The 23720-nt window shown below is 40.6% G+C and overlaps 1 protein-coding gene across 2 annotated transcripts in view; it reads right to left on the reverse strand.

The window, feature by feature from the left end:
- Positions 1-23320, reverse strand: part of HLF (HLF transcription factor, PAR bZIP family member) — a 44508-nt gene extending 21188 nt beyond the window's left edge. The window contains exons 1-2 of one of the 2 annotated variants that reach the window (XM_084647570.1): positions 22790-23320; positions 20802-21137 (exon numbers count right to left, since the gene is read on the reverse strand). In XM_084647570.1, the coding sequence (XP_084503696.1) occupies positions 20802-21137; positions 22790-22895 (442 nt within the window). In that variant the 5' untranslated portion in view covers positions 22896-23320. The remainder of the gene's footprint in view (positions 1-20801; positions 21138-22789) is intronic. The other variant, XM_084647571.1, reaches the window with a different exon arrangement.
- Between the last annotated feature and the right edge of the window lie 400 nt (positions 23321-23720).

A 23720-nucleotide genomic window follows, 5' to 3' on the forward strand; every position in this document is an offset into this window, starting at 1 on the left:
AGTATGTAACTCACCTTCTGTCTATTAGTAAAAGTTGGCTTATCATGATGCCCTCAGGAAGTGTCTCAGCAGATGGGAATTGCTTATGATTATCATTAAACCTTGCTTTCTTTAAAAAGTTTTTTTTTTAATGTACAAGTGAGTGGAGGCTGCACAATTCATTATCAAGGACACCTCAAATCTTGCCCCCCTCCCTCCCCCCCACAGCTGCCAAAAACAGATGAACAAACTGAATACAGTAGAACCTCAGCGTTACGAACACCTCTGAAAGGTTTGCAACTCTGAACGAAAGGTTATGGTTGTTCTTTCAAAAGTTTACAACTGAGCATTGACTTAATACAGCTTTGAAACTTTACTATGCAGAAGAAGAATGCTGCTTTCCCTTTTTTTTATTAGTTTAAGTTTAAACACAATACTGTACTGTGTTTGCTTTTTTTTGGGTCTCTGCTGCTGCCTGATTGCATACTTCCAGTTCCAAATGAGGTGTGTGGTTGACTGGTTAGTTTGTAACTCAGGTGTTCCTAACTCTGAGGTTCTACTGTACCATAATGATTATCAGGTCAGCTGTAATTAGCAAATATCTATATCCATTCATTGAGCTTAGGCACTTTTAAACACACATGCCTGCATTGTACAGACGTACACACGCACGTTTGACTTTGTTCACTGAGAAATAAGGACAATGTCAGTCACCATCTGGAGGTGTACTTTAAAGTTACTTTTCTCCAAACAATCCGAGCTGGGGATCTCAAAATTAATCACCCAGCCAGATGTTTGAAATGATTTTCAAACAAGGCCTTGCTCCTGAAACAGCGTGCTAACAGACACCCACATTGAACATATACCATGCATCACCTTTCGGAGCAAAGTTCAATATATCTACCATACCAATTTAAAACGATCAAAATGTTCTGTGTGGCGTATTTTACTCTTTACTTTCCAACATCCAAAACAAGCTAAATGTTGCTCAGATTAGAAAACAATATATTTCCCTAGCCTTGGTTAACAGTACAGTTAATCATTGCTATGCAACACCACTGCTTTGGGATCATTAATGAGGCCGAAAAGTAACAATGTATTTTTCTTTAACAATTTTATCAATTTCTACTATACAATGATCACCCTCAAACATTTGATCACCCTCAAGCTCATATTTTCTTAGTATGAGCCTGCTCCAAAATCAATGGGAGTCTTTTAATTGACTGGATTGGGCCCTAGTTGCACCAGTCCTTATATATTCTGTAGGGGACACTGTAAATACAGAGATAATGGTATTTAGCTACCTAAGGCAATTGACAAGTTTTTCAGGATGACCACAGCAAATTAAGGCTCTTTGCCTCCTTGTGCACCTGGCTACTGTTCATCTTGGGTTGAACAGGTTCAGCCCCTTTCAGTGCAGGAGTTGTGTATGCTTTTAATCAGATATTTGATCCTATAAGTATGGACTCTTATAGACAGGCTTTCCCAGAGTGACGACTCCATCTTTGACCCTGAGGAAACAGGTAAGTGCTCTCCCCAAACAGGAGAAGAAACATCTGACGGTTTGGAAAGCCCTGCAGTTGAGGGCAGTGAAAATTCATGTGCTTGGAAAATTATGTGGGTTTTACCTTTTACACTCCTATTCACTGCAATTTTCATGAAGTAGGTGGTGTTGCCACAGCAACTGTCATATCAGATCACTTCTGCAGTCTGACATTAAGATAATTTTTTTTTTTTTTGGTAAATTCAAGCACATAGATTTTCATGTTTTTAAATGTCCTCTGCATTTTGGATATAAGAAAATATGTGGGTAACGAAGAGGCTTAATTTAAAACGGTGTTTATTTTTTAATGGCTAGGCTTATGCCACATTTTTTCTTAATTTTCATTTTACAAATGAATAAGGAACAATGAAACCTGCATTGAACAGACTTAAGGAATTACAGTGTAATGAGATCTATTAGGAGTCTGTCTCACAATGAGGAAGGTATTCTGTGCCACTGTTTATTTGGGCTTTCCAAAGAATACAATTCAGTGTTCTGGTACACCTTAATCATCTATTTAGTGGTGAAAAAAAGTATGCTTCCTCATACCCAGATCTATTTAAGTGCATGCACTCCACCTAGACAATATTGCACGTTCAACGTTTGTCTGACCTAACTTGCATTCTAAAAATAATTATATTGAAATAAGAGACAATATCTTCACACCTATTTCAAGGGTGTTTGTTCTAATGGCTAGAAATGAGGACAGCTAATCTTGGCTTTGCTGCTTACTTGCTGTGTGACCCTGGCAAGTTGGTTTAACTCTCTGTGCCTCAGCTTTGTGATCTGTAAAATGGGTATAATACTCCTGCTAAAGTCTCATTAAATTGCTGTTTGTAAAACACGGCGATATCTATGAATGAAAGAAAGAAAGTGTGGTTGTTGTTAACACACATCGTACAGCTCAGGAGAAAAGAGCAGCACTGACTACCCTACAATCCGGTTCTTGCACTTAGCCTTTTCCTTGTTCTTTATTTCTTTTTACACAGTCTCTCTCTAGTTAGCAAATACACCGCTACCCTTATATAATGCAACCCGCTATAACACGAATTCGGATATAATGCAGTAAAGCAGGGCTCTGGGGGGCGGGGCTGCGCACTCCTGTGGATCAGCGTGTCTGGCTCTGACACGCTGCTCTGAGTGGCATATTAAGGGGGCCGGGCAGGGGCCGAGGGGTTGGATAAGGGGCAGAGGGTCTCAGGGGGGCAGTCAAAGGCAGGGCCTCCCCCCGCCAGGGTCTGGAAGGCAGGAGCTCTGCGGGGGCACTTTTGGGGGCCCCGCAGGCCCAGAGTGGCCTGAGTGATTAGCAGGGGGCCAGGAGCAGCCGGCTCCGGTTCCCTCGCCCCGGCCCCAGCCGTGTCGCTTGGGGAATGGGGCTTGGGGGAAGGAATTCCCCCCCCCCACCGCACTCACCGGCGGCGGCGGAAGTGGAGCAGCCCGGCCCCAGCCCGCTCCACTCCACCAGCTCCCAGCCGCGACACTCCGCTTCCTGCTGCCAGTGAGCGTGGGACCTTTCCCCAACACCCCACCCCAGCGACATGGCTGGGGCTGGGGCAAGGAAAGCGGAAAAAGGAAAAAAACTTTGAACAGTACAAAAAATTAGCTGAGGAGCAGGATGAAACTTGTAGGCAAGCCAAGGATGCGAGAACTCAAGCTACACACCTGTGATCCTGCATGCCCTTACTCATGTCACTAGTCTTTACACATGAGTGGTCGCATGGTACCAATTAATAAGTTCGTAAGAGCAACACCTTTCTTACCACCCTCAAGTCCCATTGCTGTTTTGTCAATGCAGGCAAATGTACACAATTCCTGAAGGCTGGGGAGGAAGGAGTTAAATTATGCAAAGGAAAAACTCATCTCAGGAGACACACCATTACTCTTTTTGCTTAGCTGGCTAATTACTTAACAAGAACCTGTCTGGTGAGTTTCAGCAGCTCCAGATCACCATCTGAGGGCACTTTTGAGAAGGGCTGAAGCTCCTAAGTGTCACCGGGCCCACAGCTCTCTAAGATTACTGTTTACGGCTGAGATTTCTCAAAAGGCAACTAAGGAAGTAAGGTGCCTAGATCCTCTTAAAATTCAGTGTGCACCTAATTCCTTAAGAAATCTCAACCTGAATCTTTAAAGTCCTTAAGCACGCGTGTGTGTGCGCACGGGCGTTTTAAAATCAAAATCACAGTACATAGCCCAGTTTTAATAGGAGTTGTTCCATGTACTTATAATCAGATCAAATGTGATTATTGCCCACCCCATAATGAAGCAGTTTAGGGGCCAAATCCAGCCCAGACCCTTGCGCAAGCACGCAAGACCTGAAAAAGCAACTGAATCCTTGAGGGCTTTTTGGGACCAAATTCTCCTCTAGTTTCTATCTGTAGGAACTCCACCAAAGTGAACGTAATTAAGTGAAATGTATCATTGGTAGGAACGGGAACACAGTGTAGCCCTTGCAGTGCAAGGAGCGGGTTGTAAAGACACTGAGAAGGAGTGCAGCGAATCAGGCTAGGCTACAGAGTGTGTCCAGTGGGACTCTGACCACAGATCCTCTGAACAAAACCCTCCCACAGAGGATAACTTGCTGTCTGGAGACTACAGTGGGTGCTGCGCAGCTGCTCTGCACACTGTCTCAAGGATGGGAATTCCAACTGCCCCAACCCATGCTCCAAAAACTCTTTTACTTGGGCTTGGTGGACAAGAAACAGACACTTATCAACACACAGGATTGAATAGGAAGCGTTATAAGAAGGGAGTGACCCTTTGAAAGTTAATTCTTTGAATTTCAAATTCAGTGAAATTTGACGAGTTTAGATAGGGCCCAGCCTGACCCTCTCCATCACTCCATCAAGGGCCTGATGAAGTCAGTGGGAGGCTTTCTATTGATTTTTGTGGATCAGGCTGTGAAACCCTGATTTTTAAGTAAACACACCCTGAATGCTTCTAATGACAGTGAATTTGAGGCTTCAAGGCTTTCCCACCATACACTAAACAAACTATAAATCACTAGAAGACCTGGAGACACTACACATATTTTAAGTGTCCTGTAACAACAGAGCTTGACACAGTATTTTAACTGAAGTCTGACCTTATGAAGGTGGCACATTTTCTGAGATCTCTAGAACTGCAGGGGCTACTACAGTGTCCCTTTCACTTTGTAATCAGGAGCTTTAGAGATAATGGTCCTGCTATTCCCTTAGCATATATCAGCATAGCTCCACTGACTTTGATGCAGTTTTGCTGATTTACATCAGCTGAGGATCTGGCCCACTATTTCCTTTTTTCTACACATTTGTGAACTTAGAAGAGTCCAGCAGAGGTGATGGTTGCTATATATTCTCAAGACCCCTCTGTATAGATTTTAGAAAGGCTGCTAAATAGCTATTGTGGGACTAGCTATTTCAGTCTGTTGATCTGTTCAGACACAGCCTGTAGTTTCACATTAAGCAATCAAAAAAGTTGTCTAGGAAAACTATTTTTTAGGTATAAAAAAAAAACCAAAACCACATCACAAGAAATAGTCCCTTATAAAATACTACAGTGTTTTCTCATAGCAGCCCCAAATGCCAGAGCCGTGCTACTAACCCGTGTTTTGGATGGCTGTGGTATTTTTTAGAAGGGCATCATCAGAAATGATGGGGTTTTGACCACAATGCCAACTTTCCAAAACATACACTGGATTTTGAAAAGTCAATTTTTGATTCACTGAGAAATAAACGAGTTTGCATCATAAAGCCTCTGTCCCCCAAGAATCCCAAAGCCTCCTAGACGGCTAAAATCAAATCCAGCTTTATTTTCATGGGTGAGTCAGATTGTATGCAAACAGCTTCAGAGGAAGGCAAGTTGGGGGCAGGAGAGAGAGAGACCTTAAGAGAAACACGCGTCCATCTCCAGAATTCTAATTGCACCCTCCTATTTTCCCCAAGACATTTACTAATATTTTCACTGACAAGCTGTAGTTTCCACTTACAGCTGGGGACAAAAACAATAAACTTAAAAAAAAAAAAAGTATAAAAGATTCGAGACAAGGACAGACTATAGTAGTTTAACAATTCTTGCTATTTTCAGAGCTCCAGCAAAGCTACTTCCTTCCATATTTGGCCTTCAATCCATCCTGGAGAAGCTTTTGATCTCTCAAAGAGTAAGAGCATAACTGTGTCATTGGCACCCTGGCAGTGGGGAGGGTGGGGGCAGAGTTAAGAAGTTTGGTTTTCAAGCTGTAGAATTATAGCCTCATCCTAAATGCATCCCATGTCATGGCTGTAACATGTTCCGAACATGTATATAGGGTGTGAACATTGAACTGGGACTTGAGTCTACTGGATAAACACTAATGGTGGTGTTGTATGACCAGCATGGATGGAAAGAAAGAAGGAAAGAAGGGAAGAAGGAAAGAAAGATTGATTACTATCCAAATATATCCTAGTGTGGATGTCCTGCCAAACTGCATATGTGTGATTGTGTGCTCCAAACTGAAATAAAAGCTTGGCCAAGCGCCCAGCACTTTGCTGTATTTTGCTCAGCTAGCCACAATCTGGCAGTACAGACTGAACACATTCTAATCCACGTGACGGTGAAGCCGATTTCCTTGTGTTGGTTAAATGTGATCTTCAGACTGTACACAGCAGTGGCTCTGGGAAAACGTGAGAAAGTGGGAAAGAACAAGCCAGAGGCTATGAACTGGCGTGCAGCAGAAAAAGGAGAAGCAACTTCAGAAATTATTTAGGGGTTTGCTTAACTGTTAGTGTTGGCAACGCTGTAAATTAAACTAGGGTCCCAGTGCTGTGAAGTGTGCCAAGCACCATTCACTCTCATGGATTTAAATGGGAGTCACAGACGATCAGCACCTCTCGGGCTTGGGACCGTCACTCCAGCACACAGGCTCCAATCCTGAAAGGGACTGAGAACTGCCAACGGAGGAGGATTCTGAGCACCTCACAGGAGTGGACTGAAAATGGACTCAAATCTTGCAAAGTGCATAGTGCCCTCAAATCCCAAAGTCAACGGGAGCTAAAAGTGCCCATCACCTCTCAGGAGCTGTCCCAGTATAAGAATGATAAAAGTACATATCTGATGACGGGCCACATGCTCACGGTTCCAATACCTTTACTTAAAGTAGTCCCCAAGTAGTCCCAATGAAATATATGAGACTACTCACAAAGTAAGGGGGGCACAATTTAACCCAAAGTAACATTTTGGGTGCCCCTGGGATAAACGATGCTACAAATGTAAGATATTATTGTTATGATGATATTAATCACAGTAATGCATTTAACTAATGGACCTAAGTAACGACAAGGGGCAGCCATTGCCAGTAGCAGTGTCAGCATGTGGCTGATTCACTCTCTTATACCTGAGAGCATGTTACAGGTATAAACAAAACAGAAAAACCTCCAGCACCAGACCGCAGGAAATATATCCTTGCTGCAGAGTAGAATGACGAAGGATGAAACAGAAGCAGGGGTACAGAATGAAAATATATCTGTTTACTTACTACAGAAATGAGATGATAATCAAGACACGTGCAGAAGCTCCTGAAATCACAGAAAGACACATACAAGCTGGGGGGAGGGATAGCTCAGTGTTTGAGCATTAGCCTGCTAAACCCAGGGTTGTGAGTTCAATCCTTGAGGGGGCCATTTAGGGATCTGGGGCAAAAATTGGGGATTGGTCCTGCATTGAGCAGGGAGCTGGACTAGATGACCTCCTGAGGTCCCTTCCAACCCTGATATTCTAAGTTCTCTCCTTTTATCTGACCGATGATTCCTTTTCACGTGTTTGATTTTCTCTCACTAGTTAACCAAGTGCACAAAACTTTTGGTTTTCTTGTCTCCTTAGTTGCAGTGCAAGAAATTAAGCCACGATAAGTGGAATCTATCAGCTTTTTCTAACTCATAAAACTTTACTATAAAAAGATATTTACATTGTGATTGCTGATTTTTAGATCAGAAAACAAAATGCATTGAGCAACCACGGAACCACTGCCAAATTTAGCCACATGTGAGTCATCTAATGCAAAATCAGATGCATTTAGACAAGTAGGCATATAACTGCCTGTTAAAAACACTGCTGAAGATGGGACTTTTTTTTTTTTTTTTTTATAAAAGGAGGAATCTTTCCATATCAGTGATCCATTTGCACATTTAATTTTTTTTATGATTTCATACATTAAACTACATCGATGACTTGATTTTGCAAACCTTACTCAAGCAAACTTCCACTGGGATTTGAGAGAGTACGGAGTATGTGTTTCATCTCTCTGTGCTGTTTTGTGTAGACTACTCAATTTTTTAATGTCCTTCTAAGAATCAGATTAAATATTCTGGAACTGAAAGTCCACAAAACCTGTTATTAAAGCCCCATCTAACCAGCAGTTTTCCCTCTTGGGAAACCTTTTTTTTTTAAACAGGGTTTCTGCTAACACAGTTTTCCCAACCAGTGTTATGGGTCATAAGTTTGTTTAGAAACAAAACAAAACTTTTTTGAGACTAGATACCTCCTAGGGTCTATCCTGGAAAACTAGCATGGCTTTCTACAATGGGTATTGAAAGTGTCTTGCCTCAGTCTGTTTAGCAAGCAGACAATTTACTACCCTAAGTGATGAATGGGTGCAGGACCCAAGGATGACATGACTGCCAGAGACTACTAGTCTTGAGAATGGTTTTTAACAATGATTTTTAACAACCTTGTGGCTGACACAACTGAGTGACCAGACAGTTTTCCAAAAGTTTCCTAACACAGCAAAAACTGCAGTAGAGGCCCAATACAATAGAAAGGTCCGCTTTTTCAAAAGTGACCAATGATTTCTAGATGCCCAAATTTGGGGGGTCCCTTAGTTGTGACACCTGTGGTCTGGTTTTCAGATGGGCCAAACGACTCCAATTGGAGCCAAGGCCTGAGGTGTTTCAAGCTGGCACCCAAAATACAGGCACCCAACATCAGTGGCCACTTTTGCAAGTTTTCAACTAAACCTTTTCAGAATGCAGGTGCCTGGATTATCTTTAAATGGACTCAATTCTGAGTTCTCTCATTTTAACCTATAGGTTATATAGGTACAAACAGAATGCCCGTTATCATACACTGAATCTGCATTGTCCTCAAAGAGAGAACAAATTAAGGAACAACTAAAAAAAAAAGTCCCATCCTAGCACTTCTTCAGAAAATGTATCATCCAAAGAGCTAGTTCAATATTTCGTTGCGTGGCTGATTAGAGTCAGGAACTATAGCAACAGGGAGCTAAGAAACATGACCTTTTCCTTCCAACTGGCCTAAACCAGAATTGATTATTCCACCTGGATAGGTCTCCTACTCCCCCTTCCCTCTCCATAATGGAGTGCTGCTCTTTCTTTAAGGGTCTGAATAATATTAAATGTGATGATGAACAAGAATATTTAGTCAACCCTTTATTTACATAGAAACATGAATTTCCCTGAATACAAATTCTTCCAAATGTGGAGCTGCTGCGGGGAAGGGTGAATGATTGAGTGCCTTTCTTAAAGAGACAGTGCACTGTTTCTGAGATTTCCCCAGCAGCCAGCTCGCCGAGTCTCTCTCTCTCTCTCTCCCCTCTTGAGACCCATCTCTGCAGAGCAGGAGAAGGGAGACAACAGGGCTCAGGACAGAGCAGGAGAGCTTTTAGTGAGTGTCTTAAAGAGACAGCGCGGGGTGTCTCAGAATCTTTCCCAGCAGCCAGCACACACACACACACAGTCACTGCGTCATACAGTCTCTGTGTCTTACTCTGTGGCCTTATGAATGCTTATGGTGCTTTAGTGATTAGAACTGGTCTACATTTTTGGACAAAATGTGCTCCATGAACTCTTTGCTACTGAGCTTTCTAGAGATGGTCAGTAGCCAATATAAACTGTGAGTTGAGTCCCCAGCCCAAGTTTGCTCTTCAGTTGCCTGCGATGTAACACTGAGCATATATTTGTTGACTAAATAACTAGAAGTAAAGGGTCAATACTAGCTACATTACTATTAGACAAAGGGGGCTTGGGGTTTTCCTGCAGTGCGCCCCGCTCCTATTCTTCATTCATTGTATTGCAGTTTAAATAAATTACCAAAATAATTGAAACCAGCAGGGTTATACTGCGTTATTTTAACAAATAAAATATGCAGAATTTTAAAATACTGTGCACAGAATTTTTAATTTTTTGGTGCAAAATTCCCCTGGGAATAGGCAACATCTTAAGACACAATTATAAAATAAAAAACATTCACAACATTTCCCAGTAAACTGTATCTTTGTGTCCAGGGAACAGTCCCGACTCTCTGTCAAAGCATTACTTTTTATATACCAGTCCTTCCTCACTTCACATGCCCTTTTATGATGCCATTACTAGATCCAAAGATTTTTTGGTATGTCAGAAGTTGGTCTTCAAGTGACTTGATTGTATGTGGGAAACATAATACAGAGTAGATTAAAAAGCAAGAGGAAAAAAGGAAAATCTGCCCAGTACTATACTGATGTACTACATTATGCTGCAAGGCTGTTGTGTCATTAAAGCTTTCTACCGACACACCCATATTTACAGCACACAATGTACTGTACAGTGCACCATGCCAAGAAACTCAACATATCTAATCTGGCAGAAAAACAGAAAGTCATATCAGGTTAATCCAATTCTTCAATTACACAATTTTTTAAAACCCACAAGAAAACAAATCTCTCTCTCCTTTATCCCGCTAACGACCTAGCTTTCCTCAGTCCCTGTTTCTAGCCCACTTCCACCATGTTTCTTATTGATTCCTAACCGACCCCCTCCATGCCCCAGCCTATGAGTGGAAATTTACACTGATTAAAACATGCTGCATAAGGTGGAAAGGGCTGGTAGATGTATATTTTGGAGATTGGAAGGCAAGACGTATATACAAGGTCACTCGGACACCTCCCCACAAACATTTTCCCACTACTGATATTGCAGCAGCTGTGATAAGATGAGGTGCTCAAGATCACAGGCACCAAACTGAAATGGGACATGGCTGAGAACAGAGACATTTCAGCAAGCTGCCCTCAACTACAGAACTGGGGTGGTTCTGCTTCACAAAGTGGGAAACAGGATGCTAAAAGCCTGTGAGGACAGTCTAAAGCTATCCTCTGTAATGGTTCCCACTGCCCAAGTACAGAGGGGAGACAGGACAAGCTGAGGCAGCTGAATTTTACAATACACAGACAATATTACCACACCAAAGCATTATAAACTGTGAGTCAGGCCTCAAGAAGTCATGCAGTTGGCTTAAAAAAATGACTTTTAAAAATGAGTATTGGGATCTCTTTACCTTTTAGAATTCAGTGTTTTGAAGATTTTCTCTACAGCCACGAGGACTAGAAATTGACATTTTAAAAAGGAAGCCAAGATTCGCATATCATCACAAGACTCCAGGAGGGAAAAAAAAAACCCCATATACTGAGAAACTTGTGATAAGATTGCAAGAGTTAGCAACACTGTGTACATCAAATGCCCCCCTTGCATTGAGGTACAGCTGCTGTAAAGACGAGACTCCTTGAGACCTCAGTAACAGCTGAAAGACGGAATATTCCCTTTGCCTGATCTCTGAAGAGTCCCTGGAACTAAGCCAGTTAGCATCCCAGCTTTAAAAAGGAACAGGATTTAGCCCTTAGGACGTGCCTAGTTCATATGTAGCAAGAGTTAGAATTTAATCGCTTGATATTATCATTGTAGTTCTCGATGATGCACCTCATTTCAGACCCAAATTTACCTCTGTCATACTTCAACCTGGTGTTACCCTTTTGCACATTGTTAGACGTGAGATCTTGAAATTGCAAGTTGCAGAATTTAAGATCAAGCTATTTCATGATTCCTCCTCTTTTCCTTTTTTGACTGACTCTCTGTATTAAACATTTTGAAGGCCAGTGCGACATTCTGCTCTTGGAGGATTGAGCACTATGACTTTGGTAACTTCATCGGCTACTCCTTCAAATGAGCTACGCAGGAGTGCTGTGTTTAGAATCTGTTTCACATCATGTTTGTTTCCTCCGTTTGGAAAAAAAAGAAAAAGAAAAAAAAAAAAAGAGTTACAGTCTCTTTTCCCGCTTAGAAAATAAAACCATGAAAGCAATCACTACTTAGATTCTGTTTAGACAGCACTTGGTGTTTGGTTTTACTGTTTTCATCTGTACTGCAATTACAGAGTGACCAGGCTATTTGAAATGTAGTCATTTTCATGCGCAGGTACTGAGCCAGTAGGGGAGCCTGTAAGCACTTGAGAAAGAGTGTGGTCCAATGCTTGCCCTACGAAGTAATGGATTTGCTATGAATTAAGAGACATGTTTATCCATTTGTTTATTAAATTCAGGAGCACCAACCAGTTTTGCAATGAACTACTTAATCTTTGACCTATTGTTCCCAGCTGTGTTCCAGAGTAAAGAGTTTATAGCAGACTGAGATACCTATGTCTAATTGGAAAAGAAGTCATTGCCATCCCTACCACCAAACAATATATTTGTGCCTGTCCATTTATGCATGTACATTTTTTAGGAGGACACTTTGTCACAGATGATTTACTGCTGTAGCTCATTCTGGCATCTGTTTATGACAAATGTATACTAATTGAACTAATTGAAGGAACATGCTGATTTGTAGGCACCTGGTACATTTTGTTTCAGTAATTATCTGTGTTTCATCTCCAATTAAGCACTGAAGAACTAAGAGAGTTTTCCCTGGCCCCAATAAGATTGGGGTTTTACCATCCTAAATGGGGGGGGGAGGGGGAGAGCAAATGCTACCGCTCTGGCATGCTTGTGAATAATAAATGAAATTTCATCCAAACAGAAGAACATTACCATATTTAAAAGCAAAAGATTAAGACATGGCTACAAACGGAAACCTGAGGCAATGGAATAGGGCTCAGTGTCAAAGCAGCTAAAAAATGGGTTCATATGTGATGTAAATCCGTGCAGAATTTGGCCCTTCAAATGTTTGGCGCAAATGCAGCCCAGAGTAACAGGTGCAACTCCTGTGATGGCTCTGGGCCAGTAACAGCAGTGATGTAAACCAGGGTGTACATTTGGCAGAACGCAGGAGTAAGTGGCAAAATATGTAATTTGCACCAATCTGGAATTCAATGGGCATATTGTAAATTCCATGCCAAGGAGGGGGCTACAGTAGGAAAAACAACCAAGAGAAGTAAATTAAAGTGTAATTTACTCCACTAAACACCACTGAATCTGATGCACTGAATATTTTTCCATTTGTGGTTTTCTAGCTCTTGCACTATCCAGAACATTTTATATGCTAAAGATCATAGCATGTGTGTCTCTGGGTACTGGTTGGCTAAGATACTGCTTTTCTATCCATCCCAGGCTTTTCTGGAACTTGTCTGGAATTCATAACCTTTTAACCACTGAGGAAAGTGAGACTGTTTTAATGAAATGCTTATTTTTTAAAAACATCATTTTTAGTTACTAATATGCCTGTTAAATAAATCCCTGGCAATGCACCACCAGCCAATGAGAGCTTCTGATTATACAGTGCTCCAAAGCACTCTTAACTGATCATGAGAGTGTCTTTTCACACTGTTCTTAGAACATACAGAAACGACCATTAGCTACCACCTCTCACAGAAAATCCAGAAAGACAGGAGAACGCTTCCGGTCTCCCAAGCCCCTTAGAGTTGATCGGGGACAAACAAAGTGCTCGTTTGCGCAACCCCTTTCTTCTGCTGAGCAGCACCTCAGGCCTGGTCTACACTGAAAACTTAGATTGCAATAGCGACAGCGCTCAAAGGTATGAAAAATCCACCCCCATACGTGCCATAGTCATGCTGAACTCATCCACAGTGTGGACACAGCTAGGTCGGTGGAAGAATGTTTCTGTCGCCCACTGCTCAGTGAGGTGGTGTTCCTACAGTGATGGAAAATACCCCTTCTGTCACTGTAGGCTACACCTACCCTATGAGGTTATGCCAGCACAGATACAGTGCCATGGCTATGTCACTATACATGGCCTCATCAAAATCAATAGGAATACTTGAGGAGTAAACTCCTCATCAGTGTGATTAACTGGGCAGAATCTGGCCATAGCCATCTCCCACTTTGCCAGTCTACTGCCAAATAAATAAACATTGAACAATTTAATGTTTACTCTGAGCTACTTCTAATCAGATGTCTAATCCATGTCTTCTTCGCATATACCTGATGATGTCCCCTCTCCTAACCATATCATGAAACAATATGTGAAGCCTTCAGGATACCCTGGCTTCTTAAAAAGTCAAATAACTGAACTAGTCAAACACTGCACCACATTTAGAGATGTGAAACAAGGCTCTTAGAAATTCACCTTACTCTGATGATCATGACACATACAGGTTGTTCTCAGACACCCCTGATACGTCTCTCTAGAAATAAATCACGCTTGTCGCCCCCATTGGGCAATCCTTACTTACCTTGAGTTGCACTTACTCAAACAAGTAGTCTCATTCATTTGGTAAAAGCTACTCCATGTGAGGTTTGCAAACTCAGGCCCTGTATATTTCCAAATTATCACACAAAAAGGAGAACATCCGTCTTGTTTACTTTTTAACCCCTAAATATGTTAAATTTCTTGATCAAATAAAAAAGAATCTATTAAACAATCATTACAATTTAACAGCAAATATTACACAAAGTGCTTGCTTCCAGCATTAGCTCGGCTTGTGCATTCAGAATTTTTTTTTCTTGTAATGCAAGAGAGTCTATTTTTATACTGGCCAAAATGTACTCTGTATCTTTTTTCTTTGATCCCAAACCGTTTGTTGAGGATCTTCTCTGCCTATTACATTTCCCTGGCACACGAGGCCCATGCAGTTAAACCTTTCCATTTCGCTGTCATTTCACTATCAGCTGATCGTGGCAGGAACAAACAGCCTAACCTGGGCTTGCTGCTGTTCTAGCAAAAGTCATGCTGAGCAGGCTACACAGGGCAGTGCCACGTGCCTAAAACACATGGTCATGCAGGCAACAGCCACTCAGAGGAGCCTTCATGGGAGAGTCAATGGGAAGAAGCAGCACTCAGTACGGGGCTTGCTTGATGGCTCTGCTGGTCACTTCCACGTGCTGTCCAAGGTTCAAGAAATTCAGAGGGAGGTGGTGTCCTCAGCCTCTCAGTAAGGGGGCTCATGGCATGGACCATGCACCTAGTCATTGCATTACATCTTAGGAGGAGGTTGAGTGCATATCTGTCTGCTGGGACTATGTAAATCCTTGAATTGTGAAAATTTGTTCTGGAAGAGGAGGGAATATTAAGCTATATGGGAGGGAAAAGGCAAACCAGAATTAAGGGGTGTTAAAACACACCCCTCCTTGGACTAGGCCACTGATTAAGTCACTCTGTATATGGTGTTGAGAGGCTAGATGGATCAAGTGAAAGGCCATGCCTATTTTTGCCTGGTGTCCCTAGTACTGGAACCAGACAGTTAAGAGGAAGAACTGGAAACTTCCCAACGGTAACTCATTTTTGTCATTTCGGTTCAGTATTTATCTGGCAAATAAAGGGGAAGAACTATGTCATGGATTGTGCATGACAGCACTCCATTCCTGCTGTATTCATACACCGAATAAGCAAAAATGTAAGGAAATTCTTCCTACTCCAGCTTCAACTGAGCCCCCTGTGGCCTTACCCACTCTCTACAGACCGCTCATGACAGCTGCACTATCCATTTAAATTACAAAGATGACATATAAAAAGCCAGATGTTAAACAGATGCCTGTGATCACCAACTAGGTATCACCTGATGACAGCAAAGTATTACATTCAACATTCTTCACACAAAAACAGCAAAGTGCAGTTAAACATTCTTTAAACAGCTCCCTAGCCAAATCCAGGTCTGTGTTCCTACTACAGAACAGACAAAGACAACACAAGGTCTGTAAAGATGGAAAACACATAATATGGAGCATCAACAAAATGCGTTCATAGTGAACAAGTTAATTTAAAAAACTAACTTTGTAGAAACATTTTCCTTAAGATGACCATTGATTTAAACCAACTAATCAGAGGTAAGTGCTCCTTATAGCAAAGAGAAAATATTTCCAAGTCCATCGACACATTAGCGAAGGATGTAACATTGCACTGGTGAGTTGAACAGTCACTATGCCTCATTATTAAACAAAATCACAACCAGAATCTAATCTTGCAGCACTCGCTGTATTGGATAGCTCTTGATCCAAATAAAAACTATATCCTTTATATCCAGCCTCCACTTACTCTACTGGGTTGTATTATTATTTTATTCATTCTTCACTCAGAGAGCACATGATAAATTGATGAACCTATCTTTTTGTCAACCATAATGTAAAGATACACAGTCCACTACAAGAAAAGGAGCATTTTTTTCCTAAGGAAAACTAATCCGTTATAATTCTGTACTGTCATATTTACAGTTAAGGTGAGATTAGCTTTGCTGAGCTCAACTAAGTTCCCTGACAAATATCACTGCACGTTTCTGAATCATTTCCAGTAGTGGTAAAATACATTAGTACTTAGGAGCTAATTGTGTCATTCAAACAATGGTTAAATTTCAGTACACATATATGTGATATGTACTATCATAATTTCAACAATGCATTTTATGTTGCTTGTATATGAATGTTGTATGCATACACATCTCTCAGCCTCTGCCCCACCGCACAAACATGTATATATATACACACACACACAGTACTCACACATGTATGCATGTACTTATTTTAGCACCAACGTATATGGGCCAAATTCTGCTTGTCTTACTCATGGGAGCAGACCCATTTAAACCAATAGCCCATCTGATGGGAGGTGAGCAAGATTTGGCCCTATATATATATTACCTGCCACACTGCAAGACAGGCAGCACTAAAAACATTACGCAAGATGAAACCCAGACAATGCATGCTGAACACAAAAGAATATAAACATTTTATTATAATTGCGGTAGAGTTATCACCCTGGCATCTTAGTTTTGCCAACACCAATAAGACCATATGAATTGCATTTGTATTGGTTTTGTAATACTTTTTTGAATTCTAATTGGTCCAGCGCCTTGTCATAATAAAATAAATCATGACAACCAAGCAGAAGCCCTTTTGGTAACTAAAAAAAGGAAGCCCACAACTATCAAACTAAGACTTCTTTCTCAAGGCACAATTTTAAAAACAGACTATAAAATCCACATGTAATGTGTAAATGGCATGCCTCCATTCTAATGCTTTTTTACATTATGAATAATAATTTAGCTGCAGCTCATGTGTTCTATATTTCAGAACAGAACATTTGTTTAAGTCTTTTCACAGCAGTTTTAATTGCTATTTTTAAATATTAAAGAGTTTTATATTTTTAAAATATATTTGTAGTCTGATTTTAAAAGTAGATCAAATACTCAAGTCCATGTTGGAATTCTGATGTTTCCTCAAAACAGAGTTTGTGAAAATAGAGATGTTTATAAAATGACGTATGTTAAAATCTATTGACGCAGTGAATTTGCATGGTCTTTAAGAAAGTTACTGCTTAAAAATTTACTTGGTTTTACTCTGCATCCAGTTATAGCACTGAAAAAATATTGTGACTTACAAACATGAACTCAGCTCCTCATCTAGAGAAAAATAAACTACATGATTGTTCGGCAATAGAAGGTGCCATGAAATTTTAAAAACTGCAATCTCAGCTATTTCCCCCCAATCCACCCACCCATCTGCCCGAGATCTGGATTTCTTTTACAACAATATAAAAAAAAAAAAAGTATCTAGAACTGCATTTGTGAAAAAAGTTTATGAGCCCCAAGAATGTTGCAAACAGCTTGGGGAAAAAACACTAAAGATCAATGCGCTGCAAGAACCATGCAAACAGCTGACCCAGAACTCCAATTACAAATACAATCTGACAGGTGATCATTAAAAGGCTGGCTCACTTTCAGGGGCTTCTGAAAAAAGAATGGCAAGGCATAATCACTTCTTAATTTTGTGTGTGCGCACGTGTGAGAGAGAGAGAGAGAGAGAAAACACACGTTGTGGGCAAAATGGCTTGTTACAAATATCTCAAGAAAAGTAGGGGTGTTTTTTCTTCTTGCCAACTCTAAGTGTTATTTACTCTGGGAGAGTGGTATTAATTACTGTTAACTCTAAACTCTGAGGCCCCTTAAAACTGAGGGAAGAAACCAGTTTCACAAGAACTAGCCAGTGTCAAGGTGAGTAAATGAAAATCACAGAATAACTTCCCAGCTTGGGCCCAAACCACTGTTCACAGCTTTATATTTTTTTAAATAAGAAATAAATTTTGCCAATTCATGTGATTTTTGTATATTTATTTTTCCTCCCAAACTACTGTCATTCTATTTATTTATTTTGCTTCTTTAACAGATGGTTCTAACAAAGGCACTGCATGCTGCGCATGGCAAGTGGTCAACCAGAGGGGAGAGGAGCAGTTTCCTGCTCCCAGCAGCAAAGTTGACTTTCTCAGATGTTGTCTGAGTGTAAGGTCACAATCAAAGTTTAGTAAGAATATGCCACTTTATTTGAAAACATAAGGCTTCTTACTGCTCCATTTCCACCAAACTGTTGATATTTTGCACCAGGTTTCCATCTCTAACACTGGTATAACTCCTTTAGAGATACTAAGGGTCTGCAGTGAAAAATTCCCATTGACATCAAATGGTTTTGAATTAGGCTCTATGATCAAAATCCAGCCTTAAGATGTTTCCTTCTCTGCCTATTGCTTAGAGCAGAATTAGATAAGTTCATGGAGGATAGGTCCATCAATGACTATTAGCCAGGACGGGCAGGGATGCAACACTGCTCTGAGTGTCCCTAGTCTCTTTTTGCCAGAAGCTGGGAGTGGATGACAGGGGATGGATCACTTGGTGATTACCTGTTCTGTTCATTCCCTCTGAAGCACCTGGCATTGGCCAGGGTCAGAAGAAAGGATACTGGGAAGACAGGATTCTGTAGGTTTGTCTCATGTAACTCAACTGAAGTCAATAATTACACTCTGGATTTACACTAGTGTAACAGATCAGAACCTGATGTAAATATTTGTGATTTATGTCTTGCCTGATGTTTAACTATTACTTCTCCATATTTTATTGTGTGTGCTTTTTGCCTGGCATATTACAGGAGTATAGGACATACAATGATATGGCCAACATTACAAACAAGAACCTTCCTCCCTAATATTACCACTGAAATGACAGCTGAATTTTCTTCTGCCTTAATGAATATGGTCCTGTTTACTGTACGAATTCTCTTGCGCTCTTTCTCCCTTTTTCTTCCCCTGTTCATTTTACATTGTGGCATCTGTGTATTACTATTTTTACTTCTGTTTGTATTTTTAGCCTGTCAATAGCTAGGTTACCAGTAGGAAACAGATGACAGGCAATTTTCCATGGAATTCCCACAGATTCTTGACAAAATTTAAGCAAAAATTTCTGCACAGCTGGTTAGCATTTCTCGAGATTATTATTAGGGCTGTCGATTAATCACAGTTAACTCGCACGATTAACTAAAAAAAATTAATCGGGATTAAAATAATTAATTGCAATTACTCGCAATTTTAATTGCACGGTTAAACAAAATAGAATACCAATTGAAATTTATTACATATTTTGGATGTTTTTCTACATTTTCATATATATTGTATTCTGTGTTGTAATTGATATCAAAGTGTATATTACTTTTGATTACAAATATTTGCACTGTAAAAATGATAAACAAAAGAAATAGTGTTTTTCAATTCACCTCATACAAGCACTGTAGTGCAATCTCTATCATGAAAGTGTAACTTACAAATATAGATTTTTTTTGTTACATAACTTCACTCATAAACTAAACAATGTAAAACTTCAGCACCTACAAGTCCACTCAGTCCTACTTCTTGTGCAGCCAATCGCTAAGACAAACAAGTTTGTTTACATTTACAGGAGATAATGCTGCCTTCTTCTTATTTACAATGTCAACAGAAAGTGAGAACAGGCATTTGCATGGCACTTTTGTAGCTGGCATTGCAAGGTATTTACTTGCCAGATATGCAAAACATGCGCATGCCCCTTAATCCTTCGGCCACCATTCCAGAGGACATGCTTCCATGCTAATGATGCTCGTTAAAAAAATATTGTGTCAATTACATTTGTGACTGAACTCCTTGGGGGAGAATTGTATATCCCCTGCTCTATTTTACCTGCATTCTGCCATATATTTCATTTTATAGCAGTCTCGGATGATGACCCAGCACATGTTGTTCATTTTAAGAACACTTTCACTGCAGATGTGACAAAACGCAAAGAAGGTACCAATGTGAGATTTCTAAAGACAGCTACAGCACTCGACCCAAAGTTTAAGAATCTGAAGTGCCTTCCAAAATCTGAGAGGGACGAGGTGTGGAGCATGTTTTCCGAAGTCTTAAAAGAGCAACTTTTTTCCGCAAGATGCGGAAACTACAGAACCCAAACCACGAATAAAGAAAAATCAACCTTCTGCTGGTGGCATTTGACTCAGATAATGAAAATGAACATCCGTCGGTCCGCACTGCTTTGGATTGTTATTGAGCAGAACCCGTCATCAGCATGGACGCACGTCCCCTGGACTGGTGGTTGAAGCAAAAAGGGACATATGGATCTTTAGCACATCTGGCACCTAAATATCTTGCGATGCCGGCTACAACAGTGCCATGAGAACACCTGTTCTCACTTTCGGGTGACATTGTAAACAAGAAGCAGGCAGCATTATCTCCTGCAAATGTAAACAAACTTGTTTGAATGATGGGCTGAACAAGAAGTAGGACTGAGTGGACTTGCAGGCTCTAAAATTGTACATTGTTTTATTTGTGAATGCAGATTTGTTTGTTTATACATAGTTCTACATTTGTAAGTTCAACTTTCATCACAAAGAGATTGTACTACAGTTCTTGAATTAGGTGAATTGAAAAATATGATTTCTTTTGTTTTTTTACAGTGCAAATACTTGTAATAAAAAATATAAAGTGAGCACTGTACACTTTGTATTCTGTGTTGTAATTGAAATAAAAATATTTGAAAATGTAGAAAACATCCAAAAATATTTAAATGGTATTCTATTTTTGTTTAGCAGTGCGATTAATCACGTGAATAATCTTTTTAATCGTGCAATTAATCATGATTAATTTTTGTAATCGCTTGACAGCCCTCATTATTATTATTATTGCCCCTGCCAACGACTTGCTTCATGCTGGACTTCTCTATGTTGCCAGTGTCAATCATGTGGTCAGAAATAATTATTTACTTTTTTTCATTTGTTTGCCTGGCTCATTTAAGAGCCCCTAGGGAAGGTCTTACGGCTGATTACCTGGTCTGACTGGGCTCTGCATGCAATTTTGAGACACCATGCCCGGATGGACTGATGTAGATGCCCTGCTGCTGAGGTCCATGACAGAGGGTGCTGCTGAGGTAGCTTGCTGGAGATTTGGCTGGTGTGGACTGTGGTCATGTTGGGCTGGACTGGGTGGAATTCCATTTTCCGAGAGGAATTCTTCCAGGTCCATGTATTCCAACTGGAAAGTGTCTCCATCGTATGGCAGGGTCTTGTCCCATAACGTTGGCCCCAAGAAAGCTGACTGTGGGACTGAGGCGCTGGTGCTGTCATCATCTAGCTTCTTTTCTTTGTCTTTTTCTTTACCAAATGCTTATAAAAAACACAATAAAGATGTAAGTGCTGAGTAGTTAATTATTATTTTCAAGAAGATATTTTCCACTGTCTCCTGTTTTAAGAACCTAACATCTCATCACATACACAAGTCCTTTGATTCTTTTCATCTTGCACAGAATTAAAAGGTCGAACCAAATGACCATGAACTGAATGTAGGCATATTTTCATCAGTTCGGTCTATTTTTAGTTAACAATTCAGCAGCATTCAGTGTGAGCTTTAAATAAATGCTCACAGATTTCTTGAGAGTGTCTGTACTAATCCACAAAGCAAGTTATAGGGCAGATGTTGCCAGGTATTTTATTGTGTTTGAAAGGAACAGTTTTCATCTAAAACCCCCAAATATCTTAACGTTATTAAATAAAAGGGCCCAATCCTGCAGTCCTTAAACAACAAATCAGCCATTGAGCTGGAGTTGTTTTGCTTGCTTTGAGGTTGCAGAATCGGGCCCATAATAAGTAATAACACAATATATCTATCGTCTGTAGAATTCAAAATAATGTTAAGCTACTTCATTTTCTGCTGTATATGTTTACAATAATGATTAAAATATGTTCGGATAAATACACTCGAGAGATGTAAAAACAGGTAAATAAATTAAGAAAAATCCTAGACTGAAATATTAAGAATCCACTAATTGTAAAACAACATAACAAAGTGCCCTTATTCACTCTTACTTTGGAAAATGCTTTAAACTCCTACTAAAAATTAACAAGACACTATTATACCATACATTTTAAGAAGAAGATTTAGCCCCTTGATTTGCTAGAGTCCAAATTATTATAGTTTTTTTTCCTATTTATATTCCCTTTAGGAACAGAATCCATAGATGTTGCAGGAAGTATGTACGTTTTCTAAGTAACACACACTTTTGTAATAAAAACACACTTGATAAAATCCTATTATGTTTGCATTATTTTGTCATCCCCCAAAAGTGTAAGCTGCAACTTTTCAGCTTTAAAATTCTTATTAGTTACTATTCACACAAACACGTTTTACACACGTTCATTAAAAAGAGGGTGCAAAGTCAGGAAATAAAATGGTCACAAACCCCCTCCTCCCCCCCCAAAATGCTCAAACGTCAGTCACCCAGAATATATACTCATTTCTGGAAGGAAATTGTGAAGATGTGCTGTCTGCTCCTTCCTAATAAGTCCGTCTTCATTCAGTACAGATGGAATTTATTTTATTTATTTTCTGAAGACATACAATTTAGTGCCCGTCACCTAGCTAGAAAGAGCTTGCTATGTATTGATTCAAAAGAAAGACAGCTGTCTTTCATTACTTATTGGTCATGCTTATTATTCGTATCATACTATCTTTATCTAAAGAATATAAGTATTCGAATCTCCTTGCAAAACCTAATTTTTCCTGGGATTTACAGCTGAACGGTAGGCAGGTTTCTTCCTATTTATATCTGCTTTTCTAACTCTGCAGAACTCTCAAGAGGAAATGTATTGAACAGATGAAACAGTGGAATTCGGCACTGGAAACGCAGACGCTTGGCACTATCGTCCTGACCTGCATGCACTTGGGACTAACGAGTTACAATATTACGTTGCATTTAACATTCCTGTGACTCGCCCCCCCCTAAAAACAATTTATACACAAGCAACTTTCTGCGCCTCACCGTCTTCGTGATTCAGCGGCAGCTTGAGCGGGTTCTCCAGCAGGGATTTCAGCACCCCATAAGTCGGAGGTAGGAAAGTTGGGTTCAAAGGGAGAGGTCGAGACATTTTCTCTGTCGCCTTTCAAATAAAAGAAGACTAAAAATCTCCAGAAGCTGTAGCTCACGAAAGCTTATGCTCAAACAGAGTTGTTCGTCTCTAAGGTGCCACCAGTCCTCCTTTTCTTTTTGCGGATACAGACTGACACGGCTGCTACTCTGACATAGAAATCCTCAGTGTCGCTGGAGCCGGGGGCGGGGGGGGGGGGGAGAAGTTACAGCTCGTTGGAGCAGGCCTGGCCAGAGCTACCCCAGCCTCTTCTGCTCTTGCCCCCTTTCTCACACACCAACCCAACAACAACAACAACACAGGCAGCTGCTTCCTCCGCCCAGGCACACACCGCTCAGACCATTCGCCCAGCCATGTGCAGACAGGCACTGCCAAGAATGACGTCAAAGCCCAGCACCGCTCCAGGGATAGCTGGCAGCTCCTCCCCCCGCTGGTCTAAGTCCCCACGGATACAGTTACAATGCAATTGCGTTTCCTGTCACCACCTTAATGCATTTTCCACGCGCGCGTGCGTGCGCGCGCGCTGTGATTTACTTTATTTTAGGTTTCAGAGGAGCAGCCGTGTTAGTCTGTATCCGCAAAAAGAAAAGGAGGATTTAGAGACTAACCAATTTATGTCAGCATAAGCTTTCGTGAGCTACCGCTCACTTCATCGGATGCGTGCAGTGGAAAATACAGCAAGGGGATTTTATATACACAGAGAACATGAAACAATGGGTGTTACCATACACACTGTAACCAGAGTGAGCAGGTAAGGTGAGCTATTACCAGCAGGAGAGAAAAAAACCCTTTTGTAGTGATAATCAAGGTGGGCCATTTCCAGCA

This window comes from Lepidochelys olivacea, assembly GCF_965140295.1.
Source record: "Lepidochelys olivacea isolate rLepOli2 genome assembly, chromosome: 14".
Classification (NCBI taxonomy): Eukaryota; Metazoa; Chordata; order Testudines; family Cheloniidae; genus Lepidochelys; species Lepidochelys olivacea.